Raw genomic sequence first — 22492 nt, forward strand, 5'->3', positions numbered from 1 at the left:
TGTTAAAGAAAACTAATTAGCAGGGCAGGCGAGTGTGTGCATGTAAGGACGGTTGGTTAATTAGCTGATGCTACACATGAAGCACTTGGCTAACCGGACCATTTAAAAGACAAATGTTAAAAACACAGAGCCTGAAGGGAACTGCTTCACATTCCTAACTGAGAGGGGTATACTCAGCTGTTCTCTTCGTGGAGGTTGATAATGCGGACCATCCAGTGCAGCGCCATGTTGGGGAAGACGGAGCTGCGAAGCTTCTGACCGAGCGACAGGTCTTCGTAGGGGATGGACCCAGGCGCGTCCATGAAGAAGATGGGCACCTCGTACGTCAGCATCCAGAGGCACACGGTGGCGAACACGGCGTACACCGCTGCACAGGCGGTGGACGAGGAATATTGTGCACGTTTGAAAGAGCGAGTTCGCATTTGCCCCGGTATACGTAGCTCGGTGCGCATCCATCGAAGAAAAAGCGGGCCAATGCGATGGCCGAAGATAGGGTGCGGAGTCACATAATGGTCAACTTAAATTAAAATTAGGAGCCTCCGATGGCCACACCAACACTCACAAAGTGAACAAGGGAGGGGAAAGCATCACGGTGCTTGCGAACGTTTCGACAAGAGGACTCGTCTTCGTCTGGGCCAAGCGTTCATCATTGGCGGGGTTTAAATAGGGCTTCACTCCGAGGAGGAATGCCCGGTGAGGCCTCATCCACTCCGAGGAGTTGATGAGGCCGATAGAGCGCGAACAACTCAGTGAATGAATTCTTATCTTCTGCGATAATTATCTGCTTAAAATATACGTAAGGTAGCTAAGTACGGCATGCTTGAGGCACCCGAAGGCAGCAAAAAACGTAACACGGGAAATGTGTCAATGCCCTCGCGGGGCACTCCAAGAGCATTTGCTCTTATACACTGTACTCAAGGGACTGTAAGTACGTCTGCAATAAATTATGGCGAGCACGAGAACAATAGAGATCAGCTGTTCAGTGATGGCTGTCAGTGACCCCGAATGACCGAGCCTCGAGCGCGGGAAAGACTGCGAATCAGCCAGCCGTATCTCACGGGTCTTGACGACGCAGCTGATGAGCAGGCAGAAGAGGTCGCAATACACGGCGTACGTCATGATCACGAACAGCACGAGAGTGAAGTCACTCTGAGGCAGCAGCGAGGGCGCACAGAAGATCGGCAGCTTCACGAGCATGGTGATCAGGATCGTCACCAGCGACATCACCAGCAGGCCGCTCAGGAACGCTGACAGCCAGTACACGGCGTCGGAGACACCAGCGATACGCAGCAGCTCCTGCGCGACAGCGAAGCGCGTGCAGGCTGTGAATGTGCCACTTCAAGTTGATAAATCATTCGGTGGCGAGTTATGCGCACTATTGCCGCTAAATTCGCCAACAAAATAGCGTCATTATAGAAGGTCTGAACAGCCCCCTTTGGAGCATTGCATCCAGAAGGAAATCTCTTTCCTCGGTCCACCTTTCTGTACGGCTTAAAAATAGGCAGAGGTTTCAAAAAATTCACTCGGACATCTAATTTCATTATGTGCTGGCAAATCGATAGCATTAACAGCTGTTGATGCCTTTACCGGCAGTGACGTTACTTCCAGTCCGGTGAGGTCACCTCTCTCCAGCCAATGGTAATGATCCAGTCTGATAACGTCACTTTCCTACAGCCAGTGAGCGAATGACCGAAGGTGCATTTTGGTCCCATGGAGCTTCTAATACTATCGCATTAATATATGCTCTTCTCGTTCGAGGCAGAAGGACTAGAAAATGAGTCAACGATAGATTAACACAACGGCACGCGGAATACTTAACAACGCAGAGAGGCAGCCTTTATGAGAGATGCTGGGCCCAAAAGGCCTGCCGACAGCAAGGTAGTGAGAAATGCATCTAAGGTTTCCACTGTGATGCAGGGAATATCAGTAACCAAAAGCTGCGTGCTGCTAGCAAACGCGGACCTCTTTATAGCGCCTGAGCGCAACTCAGTCGTGCTCCTTCGGCACATTATGTGCAAGGAGCGCATTAATCCATGACAGGAAGGAATTGCTGCAGGGTGTGCAACCACTCATCAGGCTAAAGCGTGCACTATGTGCAAGCCCTTCTGAACGGTATACCGGCGTGGCATGTGTGAAGGCATACCTTCATTCCGACTGACTTTTCTTCGGCGATGCGTTTCACGGCGACGGGTCCCAGGACAATGAATCCGTACACGACGCTGAGGTCTGTAACCTTGCCGGCGCTCCTCGAAGTGTCGTAACTCTTCGGAGACGGGAACCGGCGTGTCTTAAAGTAAACCGGCAGCGCCTCGGCACTGCCCACCGCCCGCGGCACCGCAGTTTGTGCCACGGCCAGGTTAAGCCTCGACATCATCGGCAGCAGGATGCCTGGCATGGACAGAAGTTATATAATGTAGCATACAACGCTGATTCGAGTCGGCATTTTCTATGGTGCCTTTATATACTGCTGCCTGCATATGTGTGCCCTGAATTTCGAGACTGTCAATAAAAATGCGCCAGTCCATCTGCGTGGACCATATATGAGTTAATAAGCAAATACAGAGTGCTGTACTTATCGTTTGTGCTATCGATCAGGCCTCATGTGTTCACAATCATCATGCCTCAAACGAGAACGCAAACGCCGTGCTAAGACTTTGACCTCAACCTATATCAAGGAGAGCTGCACTGGTCAGGGACGCATTTAAAGAGGTAGTGCCGGGGGGCGGGGGCAGAGAGAGAGATTTCCTGTTGTGTGTGTGTGTGTGTGTGTGTGTGTGTGTGTGTGTGTGTGTGTGTGTGTGTGTGTGTGTGTGTGTGTGTGTGTGTGTGTGTGTGTGTGTGTGTGTGCGTGTGCGTGTGTGTGTGCGCGCGCGCGCGTGCGTGCGTGTGTGCGTGTGCGTGTGTGTGTGTGTGTGTGTGTGTGTGTGTGTGTGTGTGTGTGTGTGTGTGTGTGTGTGTGTGTGTGTGTGTGTGTGTGTGTGTGTGTGTGTGTGTGTGTGTGTGTGTGTGTGTGTGTGTGCGCGCGCAGGGGGCAATAAATTACAAAACAAAACTATAAATGCACAGAATTTCAGCACACAAGTTTCAAGCTCAAATCACTATGCACAGGACTGCCTTGATTCCTTCACATACTGCTTTAAAAAACCATATAGAAGTCGTATGAACCGTAGATTTGCAGATAAAGCCGTAGGGCCTCTGAAGGAAGAAAAACAATTGTCCTGAAAAGAAAAATGGCCGATTCGGGACTCTAACCGCTGCCCCTTGAGTAGTGAGCCGAGCGCGCTACGCCTCGACTAAGGGGGAACGAAATTCTAAAAACATATATTACTGATGACCGGCTACAAATCTCTAATTGCGACTAGGTGCCTAACTCTACTAAGTTAAATAGTTAATTATTAAAGATTAGTTAACCAGCTTACTACTTAAGACGATTCACCGGTTTTCTGGTGTCCGCCAACACAGATAATACAAAAGCCATATTTTTACCCAAAAAAGCCTATTTTTGAAAATTTCTAAAGTGTTCGCTGAAACACCCGGTATGTTTTGCATGTGCTCGCGGTTTGCTTCTAGCAAAACAGCGCGTGAAAAACGGGACACAGACAAGATAATGGTAGGCATCGTTTCCTTACATAGGGATTGGCTTCGGGCCCTGACACTCGTCTTCTGATTGCCGAGTGATACGTTCAGCGAGTTGAGTCATCATAATCACCTACAGGACAAAGACCTCTCCCTCCAATTCGCCTTATGCTGTGACAGCTGTGACCACTATACTGCCTCAAAGTTCCTAATCTCATCCGTCCACCTGACCACGTACAAGGGCGCCTTCCGTGATTTTCAAGAGTTTTTCAGGGCCCATCGAACAGGTATCTGGCACCCAGAAGATGCTTATTTGTAAGTGCGCAATAAGGGTTTACCTGAAAGCCAAAATGGCGGCCGTCGGCTAGAGCTAGTGGGTCGCATTGTTTCCCTGGTGTAGAACTCCTGCCAGGATGGAAAGCGCATTTTGTAGCTGAGCACACCCCCCTCCGCTTGCTTGAACACCACGCCGTAGTTGTCGGTTAGCCCCAGGGCGTTGGCGCGCACTGACAGTTTGGCCACCATCTCGGCCTCGCCACCGAACTCTTCCACTTCGGCCCCCGGGAACGCGTGACGCAGCAGTTGTTCACCGGTGACGTTCCCTGCGGCATACGGCACGCAGTGAGCTTCGTGTGTTCCAAGTGGAGTTAGCGTATTTAAACAATTTCTATACAGCACGTGACAAGGAGTTTCAAGCTGTGCAAGTACACCTGCCCAGCCCCCCATCATTTAGTTCAAAAGCAGGGCGCGCTCCAAAGAGTTGTCAGACCGCACCAACCAGAACAAGGTACACCGGTGTTATTTCTTGGACCTCTATAGGCGGGGTTAAGGAAGGGGGGAGTATGGACTAGAAGTCTGGAATATTTTTTCAACACTGTAAAGTTTCTGTTAATAAGATGCAAAACTCTACGGTTATAAAACAGTCTGTACGGAAAGATTGGGGGGGGGGGGGGGTATACATATGAAAAATACGGACACCGGTGTGCAGTGCTGGGGAGAAATCAGCTGGTCGGCGGCCGCGATTTTTCTAATCATTGAAAGAAAAAATATGCCAAGTGTTCCTTCTGCTTTTTATTCAGGAATAAACCTTATAATACTGTCACGAGGGTAGACGCGATTTTATAAATCCATCTCCGCTCCGGTGCTGCAGATCGACCTTGAAAAAGCCGCATTCGTTACACCTGATGGTCTCGTACCATTTTATGGTCACCCCGTTTCTTTTGTAAGGCTGCGGCCACTTTCGAGGGGACGATGGACTCAGTCCTTCGGGGCTTCAAGTAGCCACTTATCTGTGCTAGTTACCTCGACAATGTTGTGGTCTTCTCGGCTACGTCCACCGCATCGGCACAGTTCACCCATAGTGACGCCACTGGGGAGAGGTATCGAAAATGTGGGGTTTCAACTTTTGGTGGGAATGCAGTAGAGGTACGAGTGCGCGGCGACGCGACTTCTGCAAATGCACTGCTTCCACTTACTCGATCGCGAAGCAACCGCACAGGTCTGAAAGCTGACGGCTTGAGCTCGTACTCGTATTGCAATAGCACAGAAAGTTTTCCCCGAGAAAAGACGTTTCCAAAGGGCTCTGCTCGTAGCCATATACCTCGCTGGCCTGTTTCGAGCCCGTTCGGGAAGCACGAGCAAAGCAAGCGGGAGAGCGAGAGGTCTACCGACTGCGCGTGTTCACAACGCTTTCAAGAAAGCCCGCCTTGACCCCTCCTGCGAGCCAATGTATACATCGCACATACACACACAAAAGTTGGCTTCGTAATCTTGAAGAGAGGTGCTTTACTAGCTACCAGCTGTCGAGCATCGGAAATATTTTCTGTATATTCCAGGAGTGCCAATCTTCCATTCAGTAACCGGCTGACAGATACCTAGTTGTTGGCAGCTATTGGGTTTTGTTATTAAGTAAGCGGTACAGAAATGTAAGTTACGAACCAGCTGATCAGTGCACAGCGCATAGTACAGGAGCGAAAGTTACATGGCGTAGCCACTCTGTAATCCCCGCCAGCGATGGCCAGCACGTGCCTGGTGCCGGCACGAAGGCGATCTTTTTGGGGAAGAAAAGCGACGGCTTGACCACGTGCTCGGCCTCAGTGTCGGCGCCTACGAAGATGGGGGCGACTGAAGGAGTAACAGCCGCAGTCTGCGACGGCTGGTCGCGGCTGCAGTGCAGGTAAGTGTTCACCAATGTCAGCAGCAGCGGCGTCAGCACCTCCAGCGCCGTGATGGCCCAGTTACGCCGCAGCTTGTAGAGGTAGACACTCTTCCAAAGCAGAAGCTGCAGCTGCCGCCATTGCATGGCCCTGCGCCGCTGAACGTTCGACATTCCAGCGCCGTCAGCGACAATTATACAAGTCGTAATCCACTAGTCCTTCTCTACAGAACGCTCACCACCCATTAGAATGCGGCGTCACTATAGATGGCCGCAGTTCATGCGCCTTTCCTCTCCACATAATCTCCTTCTTCTCGTGTCACTAAGCTGGAGTGCCTGTTTGAAAACAACTATAAAAATCGCTTTTTGAGGAAAGGAAATGGAGCATTAACTGTCGCACTTCTCGGTGGAATAATTTCGACCACCTGGGGATCTTTAAATCCACTGACATCGCAAAGCACACAGGCGCCTTTTGACTCTAACGAAATTCATTCCCAGACCGAGTCCCCCACATCCTAACCGACCCGACCAATAAATATAATTTCCACCACCAACAAAATCCGACCGGCACGGCCGGGTTCGGACCCGGGTACACAGACTCAGTAGACGAGCGCCCTAACCACTGAGACACCGCAGCGGGTCATAATGCGCAGTTTACGCTTCATGCGACGGGGAAATATTAGTGCGTAGTATTTTTGAGGAGAGGCCTGAGTTTACCCACCACGGTGGCTCAGTGGTTATGGGGCTCGGCCACTAAACCGGTGTATCCAGAAATATACTTCAACAGGGTGAGTTGTTGGGCTAGTTGGTGTTCGGATTTTACAGGCATATTTTTAGCGCAAAGGACGGGACGAGATACAGACAAGCGCACGTGCTCGTCTTGTCTGTATCTCGTCCCGTCCTTTGCGCTAAAAATATGCCTGTAGTATCCAGAAAAGGCGCCCGTGTGCCTACGATGCCAGCCCCAGGTGGTCAAAATTACTCCGGAGCCCTCCACTACCGCGCCACTTTCTTCTTCCACTTACACCTTTCTCTCTCCCCTTACAGCTTGGTTTCGGGATGAGTGTGACCCTGGCATGTCTCCGTACCTGCGGGATCTCGCCCTCCCTCCAGTACGAATCCGTCGTCTGTCAGTGCCGTCACCGACATCGGGTCTAGGTTTCTGAGTGCCTTATTGGTTATCTGCTATCCATTATTTGTGGTGACCGTGACGTGACCGCAGCGGTAAAGGCAGGTCTACAGTGGTGCAGCTCGTAGTTCAACTTTGCAAAATTGTAGAGGTTTAGCGCCACTTTGCCTTTTAAAAGCACACGTTACCACTAGACTATATTTCTCGTACTTAACCTGTTTACCCTTTGAACGTCAAAGGCATGCCGCCAGACGCAGAACACGGACTGCAGGCGAGCTACACAAAGACAAGCTGGGGCTTGGACATACCAGCATCGTAGCTAATAGCAGTCGAGCAATTACTTCTGGGGAAGGGTGTTGCAGACAGGGCCCGTGTTGGTGAACTAGTGGACAAATCTGTCACTTACACAACACCACCGAAGTCGTAGCCACAGCACCGTTCTGCTGCCTAGATTTGGCAACACAGTAACGATTGCACGTCGCAGCAAGTGCGCCCAGCATGTCATCACACAAAGCAACGCTTACTTGACGAGGCGATCTCCTGGTAGATGAAGGGAGAACGGCAAATGTTTGCCCGTTTGGTCTGCGATGATAAACCGGCTTATGAATCCTGCAGCTAGAGCGCAAGACAAGCATGTGCGCGGCACGGCAACTTCTTTTTCGAAAAATATCGGCTTCAGCTGTCAGCCGAAAAAGCTCCATTGGCGATTGAAGGTGCGTAAAACGGTAAAATTAAATCATTAATAAACGAAATAAATAGAAAAGAACGCAGATTTGTTGCTGAAATTAAAAAAAATCAAACACTGAGAGATTGGTGACTGAAAAAGAGAACGGGGCTAATCGTGCCGTGTTTAGGAAGCTTTGGAGAATTTTAAGATGAATTTTGTACACGAGTAGCCAGAAGATGAAATTTAGGATAGGAGCGTTTGTGGAGCATCGACAGCAAATTTCGATAGCACGTTTCCTTCTTCGTAATGATGTGCGAGACATTACTGTCACCACGTGGTATTCGCGAACCGCTTAATTTATAACTGAATTCCTTCCCTCGCCTGTTTAGGTTTAGACAGCCGACCGATGGCTACAATGTGAACGGTCACGTGAAACGCATCTTTACAATGCCTCCCGATTCTTGAGCGATCCCCCAGTTTGGGTATGTGCCAGCCTTTGCAAGGCCACCATCATAGTCGATTTGGCTCTTGGGGCAGGCTGGCTTCCACGTCCAAGCGAAGCTGCGATTATTATACATCAGTTTCCGTGCCTCATGTAACCTACACTGACCGTTGACATCGCAGACGCCGCTCGGCTGTTATCTCTTTTAAGGGTTTTTTGCCGTATGGACCTCCTTCACCCCGCGACGTCACGAAGATGCGGTGGCGCTGATGTTAGCAGCGACTTTCGCATGGTAGGCAAAACAGGTTCCGCTTGCCCGTGCCTACCGCAGCTGCCGCAGTTAGCGGCGGCTGCTTCAAGCCTGTGCCAGTGCTGTGGCATGTTGCAAGTTGCGCGTCCGCGCCATAAGTGTCGCCACGGTCGGAACGATTGCAGCGATCCTGGTATCTGGCAGCAAACGCGGCTGGAGTCAATGACACAACGCGTCTGCGCCGCCAGTGCCGCCGCGGGCAACGCTGCAGCGCAGTGGCAGCAGACGACAGCGACCGGCGCAAGCATAGCGAGCAAAGTTTTGAGCAATTTATGTTTTTACCGCCAACTCCCAGGCACCGCCACCGTCGCATTTCAAAATCGTCCCCATTGGCTCTACGGGAATGTCACACCCTTGCCTGTGCACTGCAGAAGCAGCATATATTGACCAGCTGCGTCACTGCTGGATCCGCGTAGTAGCATAAAAAATATTAAATTAGCCTCGATAGGTTTCTCGCGCATAAATGCCGCATTCGGAAACTGGCTAACAGGCATTGGGCCACGGTAGTAAAGCGCGAAGTCTGGGAGTCGATAGGCACTGCCACTCAATGCACTTAATAGCATGCAAGTTACTGCGTTCATTCACCTGAACTTCAGGATAGTAGGCTGATAATTGCTCAAGGAAAAAAAGACATATGCAGCTGCACACGTACTTATCACCTTGAGCCGGAGTGCACGGGGCGCCGACAGGTTCACTCGCCTCCAAGGAATGCGTTTTTTTTTGTTAATAGCACACCATGTTTTAATGGCGCGTTTTATCACATTTATTATTTACTTGAAACTGTTTCTTGATATGACGACGTAATTATTTCATTCGAGTAGAAAGAAGTCTGGTAAGTTGTGTCAATCTTGCGCGGTCGCGTTGGTGTGCTTAGAATAGCGTACCTTAAGTGTGCTAAACGCCATTATTTTCATTGTATCATGCATGTGTCATGTTTCATGAGGTAATACATGATCGCGAAGCTTGTTTGCAAAGAAGCAGCCGCAGGCGTGCTACTAACAGACACGTGGCGAGATTGAGAGGGGACGCGGCATGAAAAGTGTTTTCGTTATTCATGCATGCGATATGTAACTAAACTTGGTGCAAATATGAAATTCCTACGCTAGTTTCAGTCATTCCTTTTATTCATAGCTATACCTGGTGCAGTTCTGGGCAATTATAATTAACACCGTCGTCAAGTCCCCCCAAGGTCTCAAATAATTGAGTAGATAGTGCGCAGTTTTTTTATGCCAGCATGTACATAAAGCCCTATTCTGTATGATGACGCGATTAGTTCTTTTTCTATATGATCAGTACTTATGCATGCATAGTTACATGAAAACGTTTCTTACAAAAAATAACACAATACTGCACGTGTAGGGAAAAAAATCGAGAGATTTATTACGCTCCTCAACGTCTCAGGAATAGTTTGCGACAAATGGAATCATTTGATTTTCATGCGAATTACGAAGGTGAGTGATCCAGTCGCAGAAAATGTGAGAGGTCACAAAACGAACCTTAAAGTTTATTCCCTCGTTTATGGCATCTTCGCTTTCGCTTTGGTCAAAGAAATGCGGGACTGAAATCAAAGAAATTACCTCACAATTTTTGACGACCACACTTCTAAAAAGCGTAATTTATAAATTTGTACTCAATATTTTGCTATAATTTTTCGTCACGAAACTAGACTTCAGGGCTAGGAAAGGAAATAATTCTAGAAATCAAAACTTTTCAGCAAATCGATCAGATTAACAAGAGGACAAGTCGGCCTGGCTGGTGCGTGGTCATGCGGCTAAAAACAGCGCTAAGCGAGACAGGAGATCGGGGACACGACGCTGTCCCCACTTTTCGCGCAGCGCGACACGTACGTATGTCAGCAGACGATGTGCGCATGTCTGCTCCGACGAAACAACGCCAGCACTTCCCCTCACTACTGTCCCGAAGTAAAATCATTCCGGCTAGTGCAGAGTGTCAAAACTTGTTTTATTCAATGCCTAGCGCATAAATAAACGGCAGGAACGCTTTCTACATGTTTACTACTAACCATATATACAATACACAGTGGCAAACTATTTCTCTTTATAGGCCGCACGTGGACAACGCGAGCTCGTGTGCTTCGACAAATTACTAAGTTGGAAGCATCAACCATTGCTATGATTCGCAGAAACTGGAAATGCGCCTACAAGCCTTGAAAACCCGCGCTCAACACCTATCCGCGACGCCACACTCCGACCTTTTGCCTACCACGAGCTCGCTAGCGACTGCAGCGCCACCTCGTTTGTTTACAAACATGCAGGAGGTCCATATGTACGGTGGCGGTTTTCCGTCCCACAAGGTCTTTGCCGTACAGGAAGTTTCAACCCTCCGGATGAAATTACGCGCCATAAGCACGACGCACGCTCATTGGGAAGTGCTACCACCTCCCAAGACTCACAAGAAGCGTTTGAAATTTTATTGTGCTACGTTCTTGCGGGGATAAACAACAGATTGCTATCTCCAGCGTGTCGCGCGGTCTGCGGCAACGCCCTTTCGTGGTTTCGGCTTCGCCGCGCAATCGCAACGGATGCGCGCTGAACTTTTTTATTGGCACTCCCTTATAGGGGCTGCATAAGTCATTTCCATCTTTGTTGGCGCTGCTTTTAGCTTGTTTACCACCGACGCTCACGAGGTATTCTTGCTTTCTTTGTTTACCCACTTTCCGTAAGAATTCAGATGCACGGCAAAGCGGCGATATGCTACCCGTTCTCTGGACACTGACAGCGATTACTTTTTCACTGATTTTGCTGCACTCACCGAGTCTGAATCAACAGTTTTTCTTCAGAAGAGGTCGGCTCATCTTCAGACGACGATCTGCACTCAACCTGTTCAACCTCCGGCCTCAGCCCAAAGTAGCCAAACGCAGTTAAGATGTCATGCATGTGCCAGTATAACTCGTCGCTTCAAGAGAACATCTATTATAAACTATTGTGCAGTCATAGGTGTATGCCATGTGGTGATGCATGTACACTAATCATTAGAAATTGGTTGTACTCTGCTTTGAGGTGCAAATGGCACCTTACTGACATTGCTACCTATACTGCATCTCTTCCTTCCTGCACTTCCAACTTGTTACCCCCAACACGACAGATTCATTCCCAGTGTTTTGCAAAACCCAAAACAGAAGTTTGCCAGTAGATGGCCTGCTCTTGTGAGGGGTCTCATCAATCACAGGCAATTGTTACACCCTATTCACAGGCCATATGGATCTATGGCAGCTGGTTTATGGGGGTTTAACGTCCCAAAGCGACTCAGGCTATGAGGGACGCCGTAGTGAAGGGTTCCGGAAATTTCGACCACCTGGGGTTCTTTAACGTGCACTGACATTGCACAGTACACGGGCCTGCAGAATTTCGCCTCCATCGAAATTCGACCGCCGAGATCTATGCCAGCTGTACTGCCTGTCCATTTCGAGGTTGCCTGACACATGTGAAGGAGTCATGAAATGGTGCCACATATGCCAAACGAAGGCAGGAGGTTTATTGCGCAAAGCAAGTTTAACGGTAAGACTTCTGGTATCTGGCACGGGCACCTGGTCCACCGAACTTCTTGGGCTCGCAGCGCCTTGGGTCGGCTACAAGCAGGGTGCGGTCATACTGGATCAGAGTGTCCTTGATCTCCTTCTTGGACTGCTCATCCACATCTGCAGATTGTCAATAAAAAATGAAAGATGTTAACATGGCCGGTCAATCACAAACAGCACAGGCAGTGGCATTGCTTCGCTTAAGTGCAAAGCACTGGCTGCTCAGCCAAAAGGACTTATATTTGACAGTGCTCTGTGCAACTAATTCAATGGGTACTCTGGTCACGTGCCACTTGCACAGATGCTGTGCAAAGACTCATGAAGCCTCCGAGCAACAACACTCGCTACTTTGGAAGTGCATAGGTGAGCGACCTGTTCACCTCGAGAGCACACTGCTCACCAGCTAATTAAGCAAAAAAAAAAAACCTTTCAAACTACTAGGTTAAACGAAGTTGAGGCGACAGAATATCAGTAGACTTAGGCACATTCGCAGGTTGCATGTATCGTGTATACTGGTAGTAAGCTCGCCATTGTATGCAAAATTTTTATCCGGTTGGCTTTAACTTCTGTTGCATTATTCTACAATTAAAACAACTGCGGTCATTTCATTACCACTGCCAGGTGCTGGAACAATTGTCATTACAGCAAAGACAAGAAATTAAGGGCTCTGGGTGAGTGTGGCACCAAAGCATGAGATGTGAATGAAGCAGAACTTACATCCGCTTGATTTGATTGTGCACACCAGCACTGTACAGTCGACGACTGAAAATTCGGACACCTGATTTTTCGGACATGCTTGATTATTCTGGCTTTTTCGCGGCACAGCGACATGGGCCATAGAGTCAACGTATAAGAGTGCCTGAAATTTCGGACGCACTACAAATGAATGCTCGATTTTTCGTGCCCATTCGCACTCTCCACCAATACCCAAGCCATCATATAATGTGTACAGTAGAACCTCATTAATTCAAACTGCAGGAGGGAACGAAACCTTGATCAAACAATATGAAATTCAAGCTTAAAGGAAGCATACTAAATTGCGATGTGAGTTGGCACATTGCGCCTGCGTGGTTTCGAATTCGTACTGTTCTTGAGCGCCTTCCGTAGCATGAACTTGAGTAGCCTCAGTTCACTGAACTCATCTGTGCAGTCTTTCGTCCCAAATACCGGGAATAGCAGCGAAGAGTGTGTGAGGCATACGGCTTCACAGAGACGGCCAGTGCGGATATGGTGGTGCATAAAAGCGAGGCCAGAATACACACAGCAAAAAACCACAACTCTGACTTTTCTATAGTAAAGCTATAAACAACTGATGTGTTGATGACAGGCAAGATGCCTCTCATTATACACAAGCCACCGCAGAGTGCATATCGCCGGATACGGTGCTGATTTTGGCTCTAGTAGCTAGGCCTAATGGCAAAGGCCAACGCTGATGGACCACTTGCTTTGGCTGTTTCGCGGTTCTTATTGTTTAGTGATCTTCATGTTCTCGGTCTGGGCCAATAGTATTGCAGACGCAGTGCGGTTTCCACAGCAGTGTGTTCCCATCTCGACTATGACCCAACCCGTGCCTGCATCGGCGACATGCCAAGGGCAGCATAGCCAGGCAGAGGCCGTGAAAGCAGTCGCCGCCCGTTGTCTGTGCACATTACGCGTGGCGAAATTTAGTCATGAGGAGCTTCACTGTACTTCCTCCAGCATACTGGCTATAAGTTCGCTATTTTTTCGGTGAAATTTAATTTTCCGGACTGCCCGATTTCCTAGACTGTCCCAGTAGTCGACTGTACTTGAATGTCAACATATAGTGGTACAGCAGCTCCCGACAAATCGAACAAACCTCAAATGTGCACCTTGAGCAGAAGCTGTCCAACTGCCGGCATCTATGATTTGCGAAACCTTGAGCGTTCTTCATTAGAGCTAATGCTGTTGGTCAAAGCGAGGTGAAACTGCACACCCCCAGCAGCATCCCAAGAGATTTTCACAATTCAAGTGCATAACTTAAAAAATTCAGTGTGGAATTTAAACTGCATTATGCATAAAACAAATTGGCACAATAAAATGGCTTGTGTATTTTGCAAGTGGTCAAATGGGGTAAATCCAATTCGAAAGTGTTAGGTTCGAACTCTTGGTTTAAATAAAAGTTCAAAGATGCGGCACGTACGTTCTCCTTCACCACAATGATCAGTTCACCAGTGCAGTGTCGACATCTATTGCAGAAAACTACTAGCTCTCAAATGGAAATCTGCAGACCTTTTGACAAACTCGAAATTTTTTACTATTTAACATTTTTTTTTCTGCTCGAATGAAAAGAGCTAATGGAGCTATGTGCACTTATTCAAAACATGAACTAAACCATGACCAGCAAAACAACTGGAGACGATTTTTGGATTCAGCTGCCTTGAAATGCCCTGAAGGCATAGGCAACCAGCCAAATTTCCTGCCACCTTCCCAAGAAGCATCAAACTTTTACCTCTGCAAGTTATAGTTGAATACATTGAAGAGTACGGCAAACGCCCATGACCTCATGACCATTGACACGACTATTGTCATGATGTCATAGTTAATCCCCTTGTGCCTGCCAGCCCCCTGCGATACTACATAACAGGTGAAAAGAAATTACGCCATAGTCATGACAATATACTGACACGGCTCCTTTCAAGAGCATTTATCACGGCACTCTCGAGTTGCGTCCGACTGTAACTTAGCAACTCCACCCCACATCCAGCTAAACACAGCACAGAATAAACTGCCGCAACTTTTTGCGCTAGCATTCACAACAAAACTGACAGTGTTAAACATGAAGACAACTCACATTTCTGGTAGTAGGCAACAAGGGCCTTGGAAATGGCTTGCCGGATGGCTGCACAAAGCAAAGTGAATGAATTGTCAGGACTGTCGTGACACTTCCATTTGTTTCACTTTACGAGGTTTAACGTCACAAAGCGACTCTTGGCTATGAGGGCAGATGCAAATAGTGGAGGACTCCGGACAATTTTAACCATCTGGGGCTCTTTTAATGTGCACTGATATTGCACAGTACAGAGGCCACTGGCGTTTTGTTTCTATCGAAATGCAATCGCCATGGTCGGGATCGAACCTGCATCTTTCAGGCCAGCAGCCGGGCACGATAATTATCAAAACACCGCGAAAGCTGTTGCGACACTTCTCATTTTATGAGTGGAACTTCAGTTTAACACAGAAATATGAACCTCCTTCAAATACAGCAAACTTCACTGATACATTCCTGGTCCATACAATTTGCTGGTTCATGCACCCTTGACCGTGACTATGGCGCTCGAAACCGTGATGACAATGAAGCGGCTTCACTCTTGTCGACCGCCAGCCTAAATACATTGCAATGTTTCTTTCGCGCCAGGGACAACGCAGATGTGGATAATGTCCACAAGCAACACAACAGCTCTTCAGACTGTGCAAACAAGCACCAACAGGGCTTTTTTAAATGAAAGTGCCTATGCATGCCTTCGTACTTCATTCTTGAGCAATGTTTTTCAAAATCTAGGCACTTTGAATATGTATTAATGAATGCGCTTTTTCTCTGCCTTTTTAAAACGTGTATCAATAAGTTATACAGTGTTTACTAGAAGAGAAACATTTGATAAAAAAAAGCCAAAGTAAATGTACTGCACAATTCAACACTAATCCAGCCACAGAAAGCTTAACACTTCCCCTCTAACCTTTACTGAACAAGATGAAAATACTTATGTATGCTTATTTACATGCAAATGGACTGAGAAGAGAAAAAAGCAGGGGGTTAAGCGGGGGACACTACCCTAAAGAGTGGAATTTTAAACCGCTTGCTCGATTTATTTGAAGATTGCATGGCTGGTTTATATCACTGCTGGAACCATCTGCGCCCAATTTCATTGCTCTGGAATAAGTACCAAGCAAGTTATGCAACCTCTATGACAAGGACGACTATGCTGCTTATGAAAAGGAAAACTATCATTTGGAAAATAAGTGTAATCTTCGTATTTTTTTTTCCGTTATGTGGCTTTAGGAATGTCCAGAGCACACAACTGTGGAATTATTTTGTTTAGTTTTGCTATATTTCAAAAGAATGATGCCATATAAAGAATGACATTGGTTTTTCATCTCCATTTCTTTCAAACTGGTTTTTTTTTGTCATAAAAAAGGGAAAAAAATAGGCAATTGAGCACACAGTTGTGTTCCTCACAAAAATTCGCTCCAGAAAGCCTGCTACAATATTAATATTATCAAGTAATACTATAACGATAGTTTTCCTACCCTGACAGTTTACTAAAAAACGGGAAATCAGAAAAATGGATTCAAAAATTGAAAATCACCCCACTGTATTTCCAAAGCTCCAATGTTCAGGAAAACTCCCTAGCAGCATATGTAGGTCCCTCTACTTCAACTCGATCAGTGGCTTCAAGTTTGCACTTTTTTCTGGCCACCTTTGAGCTCTGAAGTGTTCTTGCTCGCACCCGCACCGCACACAGTTTGGTGTTCTCCTCGATGACCTTGTTAGTATGTGTGTCACAGGAAATATCCAACTTGTCTAAGACTCTCTTGAGTCCCTTAGGTCCTTTATTGAAGTGTAGAACAGCTAATGCTGCAGCTGTCTCAACAGTTCTGAGACGCAAACTTTGTCTTTGGGCATCGCTTCCACACCGACGAGTTGAGCGACTCGCTGGCATTCCGAGTCTGCATACGCAAGCAGAATGCGAGTAGGTCAGCTTTGGCCAGCCTGTTATACAGGGGGAGCCAGGTTCTGTCGTAGCTGACACAAGCATCAAGCAACTCATCCTCTTGGGCTGCCTTTTTTTATCTAAAGGCCTGTGTATCTTATCTCCCAGCAGCTGATAGGCCTTCAGATGCATTGGTGGCGGACTATTCATGCTCGCAAACAAATTCTTCAACTTTATGAATTTAATTCCACAGTTCCGGGCAGCCAGTGCAAGACGCACGGGCAGCTCTGGTTGATGGCTCGATCCCACGACGGGAGAATGCGGGATTAGGGCGATGTTTCCCCACGCACCCACTGCACAAAACAACAAACTGGAGGTTCGCACCTGCACAGCTTTCTGCTAAATCAAGCGACTGCTCGCAGCACACAGGACACAACAGCACACCGATCACTGTTCTTACCGCTGCTGCATCGACAAAATAATAGCCAGTCGGCACTTGCGGCCCACCGCTGACGTCGGGCAACGCATGTTCAGTTGAGCCAGCGCATTTTTGAAGGAGCACTGCCTTCCCTTCAAATGCAGTCAGAACATCCTGATTGCCGGGGCTTGAGTTAGCTGCTTCAGTCACCGGCGATGGAACGGCTTCGTTTACTGAAGCTGTTCCACGACACAAACTTTGTCGCTGGCACTCTTCCAACACAAAATGGATGTGTGAAGAAACCAGAGGAGCAGAGAGACTAGATTCAGCGCCGGATGTGATCAAGCGTGGTCTGACAAAGCGAGGCCTCGCATAGCGCGAAACGACATTTGAAACGTCACGTGCTGCGTTAGCGCCAATCACAGCTCAAGTTTCAGTTCGCTAGCCAATCAAGGCTTGCCGTTCTCATTTTCGCGTTTGCTTTAACTTTGCTCCCATTTCGCTCTATTCTCAACGGAAGCGCGTGTGCTCACTACAAAGACTTGCTGCTCTCTAAGCCTAATAGACGCCCCGCACGTGCACTTTGGAAATGGCGAGTACGGGCCATTTTCCTCGACCCGAAACAACACGCGGGTGCCGCCGACCTTTCAATAAACGAGAATTTCCGCGTTTCTAGAGCACGCCCATGAATAAAATTTTACTGGGAGGTTCTCTCGATCAAAAAGAGAATTATCCAAAAATGAACTTTTCGGGCCAAAACTGCGGTTTTCTGCACCGTGTCCCCCCTTAAAGAGGGACAAAACAAGGTTCATATCTTCAACTATGTGCAAAGGGACTATAGCAGCTGGGGAGAATGCTTAAGCAAATTATTTTTTTGCCCACTGCCTTGTGGTCAAGTAATTTCTTCATGAAATCTCCAGTCATTAGGCATTATGTAAAGAGAAAAAAGGGGGGGAAGACAATAGCACATCAAAAAAAGTTTTACAGATCATCAAAAAAACCGTCCATAAATTTAGAATTAACATCAATGTTAATTTAGAATGAAATATTCCACTTTATCATGAGCATGTAGACTAACTTGCACTACATGATGGACTCCTTAATCACAAAAACCGATTCTCCGACACAAGGATCGGATCCCACTATTCGAGCCCACACCTTTTCAAACTCTGCAACCTCGTTTCACTGAACCTGAACACAAATTATTCATGCTCAAATGTTCCAGAAGTACAAACACATTCACTTAAAAGCGAGCATGCAAGTAGATTGCAAGACAAAATTAGGCACCATTGCTAAGTAATGCATTGAAAATTCTTACGGCAATATAAGTTTCGGCAAATGCTTTCTTTTATAAAATACACGCTTCTAAAGGAATTAATTCTGAAAGCATAAGTACTGATTAGTACTTCGAAGATATCTAAGCACTTGTTTACTGCTGCCATCACTATCAATTCTGAATATTCTTTTACTGTATCACTGTACTCCAGCATAACACTCATTAAACAAAGCACACTGAAAACTATCCCAGATTTTCCAGCCTCCCTAGTGAATTAGATGCTGGCTCCCCTTTATACAGAAGCTCCACACCAACTCATGTCATTGTTTCGTATGGTATGTGCTGTTTAATATCAGAGCTCCATATGGGCTACGAAAGGTGCTGCTGACGATTGCAGATAAATTTCAACCTCCCAGGTTTAACATGCACTGACACTGCACAGCACACAGACGTTTCTGCATCTCTCCTCCATCGAAATGTCGCCGCCTAGCCATGATTCAATCCCACATTCTTGGGCTCACAAGCGGAACCATGATGATGATGATGATACTGGCTATCCCTTTGTATCGGGAGATCAACGGTACTAAAAACCTGATCAAGCCAAGAAGGTAAAAAAATAAAAATTAAAGAATAAAAACACCTAACACACGCTCATGGCACGTCTTGGTCCCCTGAGCCTTAAAGGAGCGTGACCGTGTCGTGTGCGCCACCAATGTTCCAAATGTCGCTTAGTTCGCTCAACCAGCTTCCATTGCGGTGGCTCATCGGGTCGGCGAAAACCGAGTGCCATCGCTAGTGCCCCGAGGCTGTTGGATCCGCTGATCACGTCTCGTGGCATGGGGCCTACTGAGGAATTGTCCTGTGCATCCGAAACCGACGGGTGTAGGCCTGCACATTCTAACACGATGTGCTCGATGGTCTCATCAGCGCCTCCGCAAAGTTGCACACCTCGTGCTCATACCCTCCGTGTACTTTGCTCGAAGACATCGGGTGCGAAGCACACCGCTCCTAGCTTCGCACAACAGTCCACTGCCCCTAGTGTTGTCATATAGGGGCTCTTTTTCGACCTTCGATTTCCCTTGTTGATAAACGGCCAGGGCTGGCTTCTCGCGGGCCGTCTGCTGCCAACGACGCTGCTCCTCGCATCGCACTTGTTCTCGGATCTTTTGCCGTCCGTTGGGTTGGAAAACTTGAAGTGGGGGGGGGGTTCCACTCCGTATTTATCCGCCACTCTTGATGCGTCGGGCCCACTTAGTGTTGACACACCTCCGGTGGACATACTTGAACACTTCCCGCGCCCAGCGGCCGTCCTGCATTTCGCTAAGACGGCGCTCGTAGCTCAGTTTGGCTACGGCTTCCCGTGCCTCAACCACACAGCCACTAAGCCAATGTGGCCAGCCCCTTATTGTCAGCTGCCTATCACTGTTCACTTTCCTTCCAGTCACTTGACAGCAATGGAAAGCCATATTTTTGCTTAGCCAAGGAATGCTTTGAAATCAAGCTCTCAATGGGCACTTCACACCACCTGCAGATGTTTGTTTTAAGTTCACTAGCCTAAGGCCAACTACAAAGATTGTGTGGTTGAACAGTCTGCTGAGAGTACTGCAAAGTTACAATGATATCCTGACACATCAGCTCCGTTCAACATAAGAACAAAAGTTAAAGAAAACAAAACGAACGAGTCCTGGAAAAGTTCCAAGGGCAATGAAGCAGACGTCTGCAATAACTGTTGAGCAAGGCATGTGCTACCACATGTAAATGAAAAATGTCCAGACACTGCTACATACAGATCAAAAGTGAATCCAGCTTACCATAAATCTGGGCAACGTTACCACCACCCTTCACACGGATCCTAATGTCCACACCAGCGAAGCGCTCCTTGCCCAAAAGCAGAATGGGCTCAAGCAGCTGCACAAAAAAAAAAAAAACAAGGCATGGCTCTCAGAACTGGTTCTCAGCAACACAGACTTCAGAGGGTTCCCTTGGCAAAGCTGTCAGCTTCCTCGGGTCAACGTTCATTTGTTGGGATGGAATGCTCGGCTTTTAACATACAGCCTGATTTCAGATAAATAGCTCGAAGACTGAAAATGAACACCTGCACAAGAAATGCCCACGCAGGCCTTCGCTCGAACCCATAATTTTGTTAGGTAGCAATACACAGTTAAATTTCAACCACTTTGGGGGTGTGGGGAGCATATTGCACATAGCGTTGATGCAAACAAGCAAAAAATTTGACACCGCTGCACTTTCAATCACTTGCATAGGGCCAAAGGCTCGCGCCGGACAGTTCTGCATTATGCGAAACTACGTTCGCAGAAAGCACAGAACCCAAGTGATGCCGACAGCAGTAAAAGCTAAGGCTCCGGCACGAGTAAAGCACAACCAGTGCACTCTAACATCTGCTCCAAACTTTTTTTGTAATATGATGAAGCCGTTGCACTGGTCTAATGAATCGCCAAGCGAACTTGGGAGCACTCCATACATCTGTCCAAGCAATAATGAAAGCAATTTCAAATGACTAACCGTTCGGTTCTGTTAAGTTCGTTGCTAAAGCGTACCTCAAAGCCCTCCAGCAAGCGTCGTCAACCGGACCACGATTACCTTGGAAACAAAACACTGACAGAATACCCACCAGTCATCCCTGAAGTAGGAGCCGAACCGGCTTCGAAATGTTTCGTTTAAAATCATTTGACTTGCCAGAGTTTATTACAATTACCTTGTAGCGCAGTGTCAAGGGCTCGATGTTCTCCAGCGGCCGGCCGTTCACTTTGAGCAGCCCATTGCCGCGCTTGCAGTATGCCACGGCAGTAGCAGTTTTCTGAAAGCAAGCGTTGAAGTTACTCGCCACGTAATACCAAACGAGGCGACAAAAACTTCGCTGTCACCGCATGCCATCTGATTAACATCACTGGCTGTACAGTACCCACGTGTAGCAGCACCAACACTTCAAATTATGTCAACACCATGTCGCCGTGCAGTAGAGCGCAATCAGCAGTTGAAAAGCCAAAGATGGCTCCACATATTTGTTCTCGCATACTTGGAATGACTCGACCCGCGTAAGCGAATATCTAGCAGTGATCTCGTTAATAAATTTTCCCGGCACGATATGCAGCTAGGCCTACTACACACTCACCTTCCTCCCGAAGACTTGTACAGACTGTATAGCTTCCTTCGTGGTCCTAAAACAGTATTTATGCAATGAGAAATGGTCTAAAGAACTGTCGCAGACGCGCACAGCTCCAATATACGAATAAAGGTACTCACGCTGCCATTTTGCGAGCAAGCCGACCTAAACGTGGACACCGCACCAACGAACGAAAGAGAAAGGACGGTGGCACACTCTCGCGGCGATCTCATGGAATCTCGACTTTCGGCCAAAAGACAACGTAATCCGTAGCCAGGTGACAGCCAGTATCAACGTTTTTAGATCTATCCCTAAGGGATCTAAAAACGTTGGTCAGTATTATATAAAACAGGAGTTCTCGGGAAAGCAGAGCGGCATCCTAATTCTCGTACATGTTCAATTGATAACCTTCTTGCATTAACTCTAGGCCTTGTTGACTTTGAGCACTAGAGTTACCGTAGCTTTCGCTAGATTATAGACACGTGACTTTTGGGTGCGCATTTTTTTTTTTTTAATGGAGAAGTGTGCCATGAGGCATAAGTTGAAAAAGGAGGGGGGGGAGGAATGCACGGGATTGAAAGTTAAAAGAAGGAGTGAAGAACCGTTGCGCTGAGGTAGTCGCACAGGTTGCTAATGAAACGGTTGCCCATAGTCCACTTCACGTAGTCACTTTCGCGGTTCCACCGCAGGCCCACCTCCCTGAGGAGCCGTTTTTCTTGTTTGTAATGATGCATATGGCATTATTATAGATGGATCACTTCATGGTGTTCTCCTAAGGTCGCTAAATAACTTGTAATCGAATCTTCCTCGTGTTGTTTCGGTTTCGGTTGCAACAGCCGAATGACTGTGACGTTAAATTGTGGTTATAAGTTACGCCATGCATTAAGAAAACTTCTACATTGTCATTCCAGCTTTTGAAGAAGGCTGGCTTCAGCGCTGTAGAGAATTAAAACGATGAAGCAGCGATTATATTAACGTTATTTTCATGACTCACGTGACATAGCTATGTCGTCACAACCATCGTTCGGATTAAGTGTACTAGTTCTAGTACACTTTAGTTCGGATGTTGAAACCAGAACAGCATCACAGAAAAATTCGATTAGAAGTTATTTAGTGGCCGCAGGCGAATACCACACTCCGATTAGCATTGTAGTGTCTTCCGCATCATTGCAGAGAAGGAACCATGC

At 47.4% G+C, this 22492-nt stretch overlaps 3 protein-coding genes across 3 annotated transcripts; all 3 read right to left on the reverse strand.

Annotated features, from left to right (window-relative positions):
- Nucleotides 1-173: 173 nt before the first annotated feature.
- Nucleotides 174-4935, reverse strand: LOC144129915 (uncharacterized). Its single transcript, XM_077663974.1, has 5 exons — nt 4932-4935; nt 3915-4202; nt 2144-2388; nt 1059-1296; nt 174-367 (listed from the first exon to the last, which is right to left on the reverse strand). The coding sequence occupies exons 1-5, from the start codon at nt 4933-4935 to the stop codon at nt 174-176; spliced, it is 969 nt and encodes a 322-aa protein (XP_077520100.1).
- Nucleotides 4936-5496: 561 nt separating this feature from the next.
- Nucleotides 5497-7469, reverse strand: LOC144130452 (uncharacterized). Its single transcript, XM_077664371.1, has 2 exons — nt 7385-7469; nt 5497-5890 (listed from the first exon to the last, which is right to left on the reverse strand). The coding sequence occupies exon 2, from the start codon at nt 5876-5878 to the stop codon at nt 5522-5524; it is 357 nt and encodes a 118-aa protein (XP_077520497.1). The 5' UTR covers nt 5879-5890; nt 7385-7469; the 3' UTR covers nt 5497-5521.
- A 4283-nt stretch (nt 7470-11752) lies between these two features.
- Nucleotides 11753-21583, reverse strand: RpS16 (ribosomal protein S16). The gene is made up of 6 exons (XM_077662285.1): nt 21446-21583; nt 21315-21360; nt 20898-20999; nt 19993-20089; nt 14630-14677; nt 11753-11937 (listed from the first exon to the last, which is right to left on the reverse strand). Exons 1-6 carry the CDS (start codon nt 21451-21453, stop codon nt 11792-11794), a joined length of 447 nt encoding a protein of 148 aa, XP_077518411.1. The 5' UTR covers nt 21454-21583; the 3' UTR covers nt 11753-11791.
- Nucleotides 21584-22492: the final 909 nt, after the last annotated feature.

This window comes from Amblyomma americanum, chromosome 4 (assembly GCF_052857255.1).
Source record: "Amblyomma americanum isolate KBUSLIRL-KWMA chromosome 4, ASM5285725v1, whole genome shotgun sequence".
Taxonomy (NCBI): Eukaryota; Metazoa; Arthropoda; class Arachnida; order Ixodida; family Ixodidae; genus Amblyomma; species Amblyomma americanum.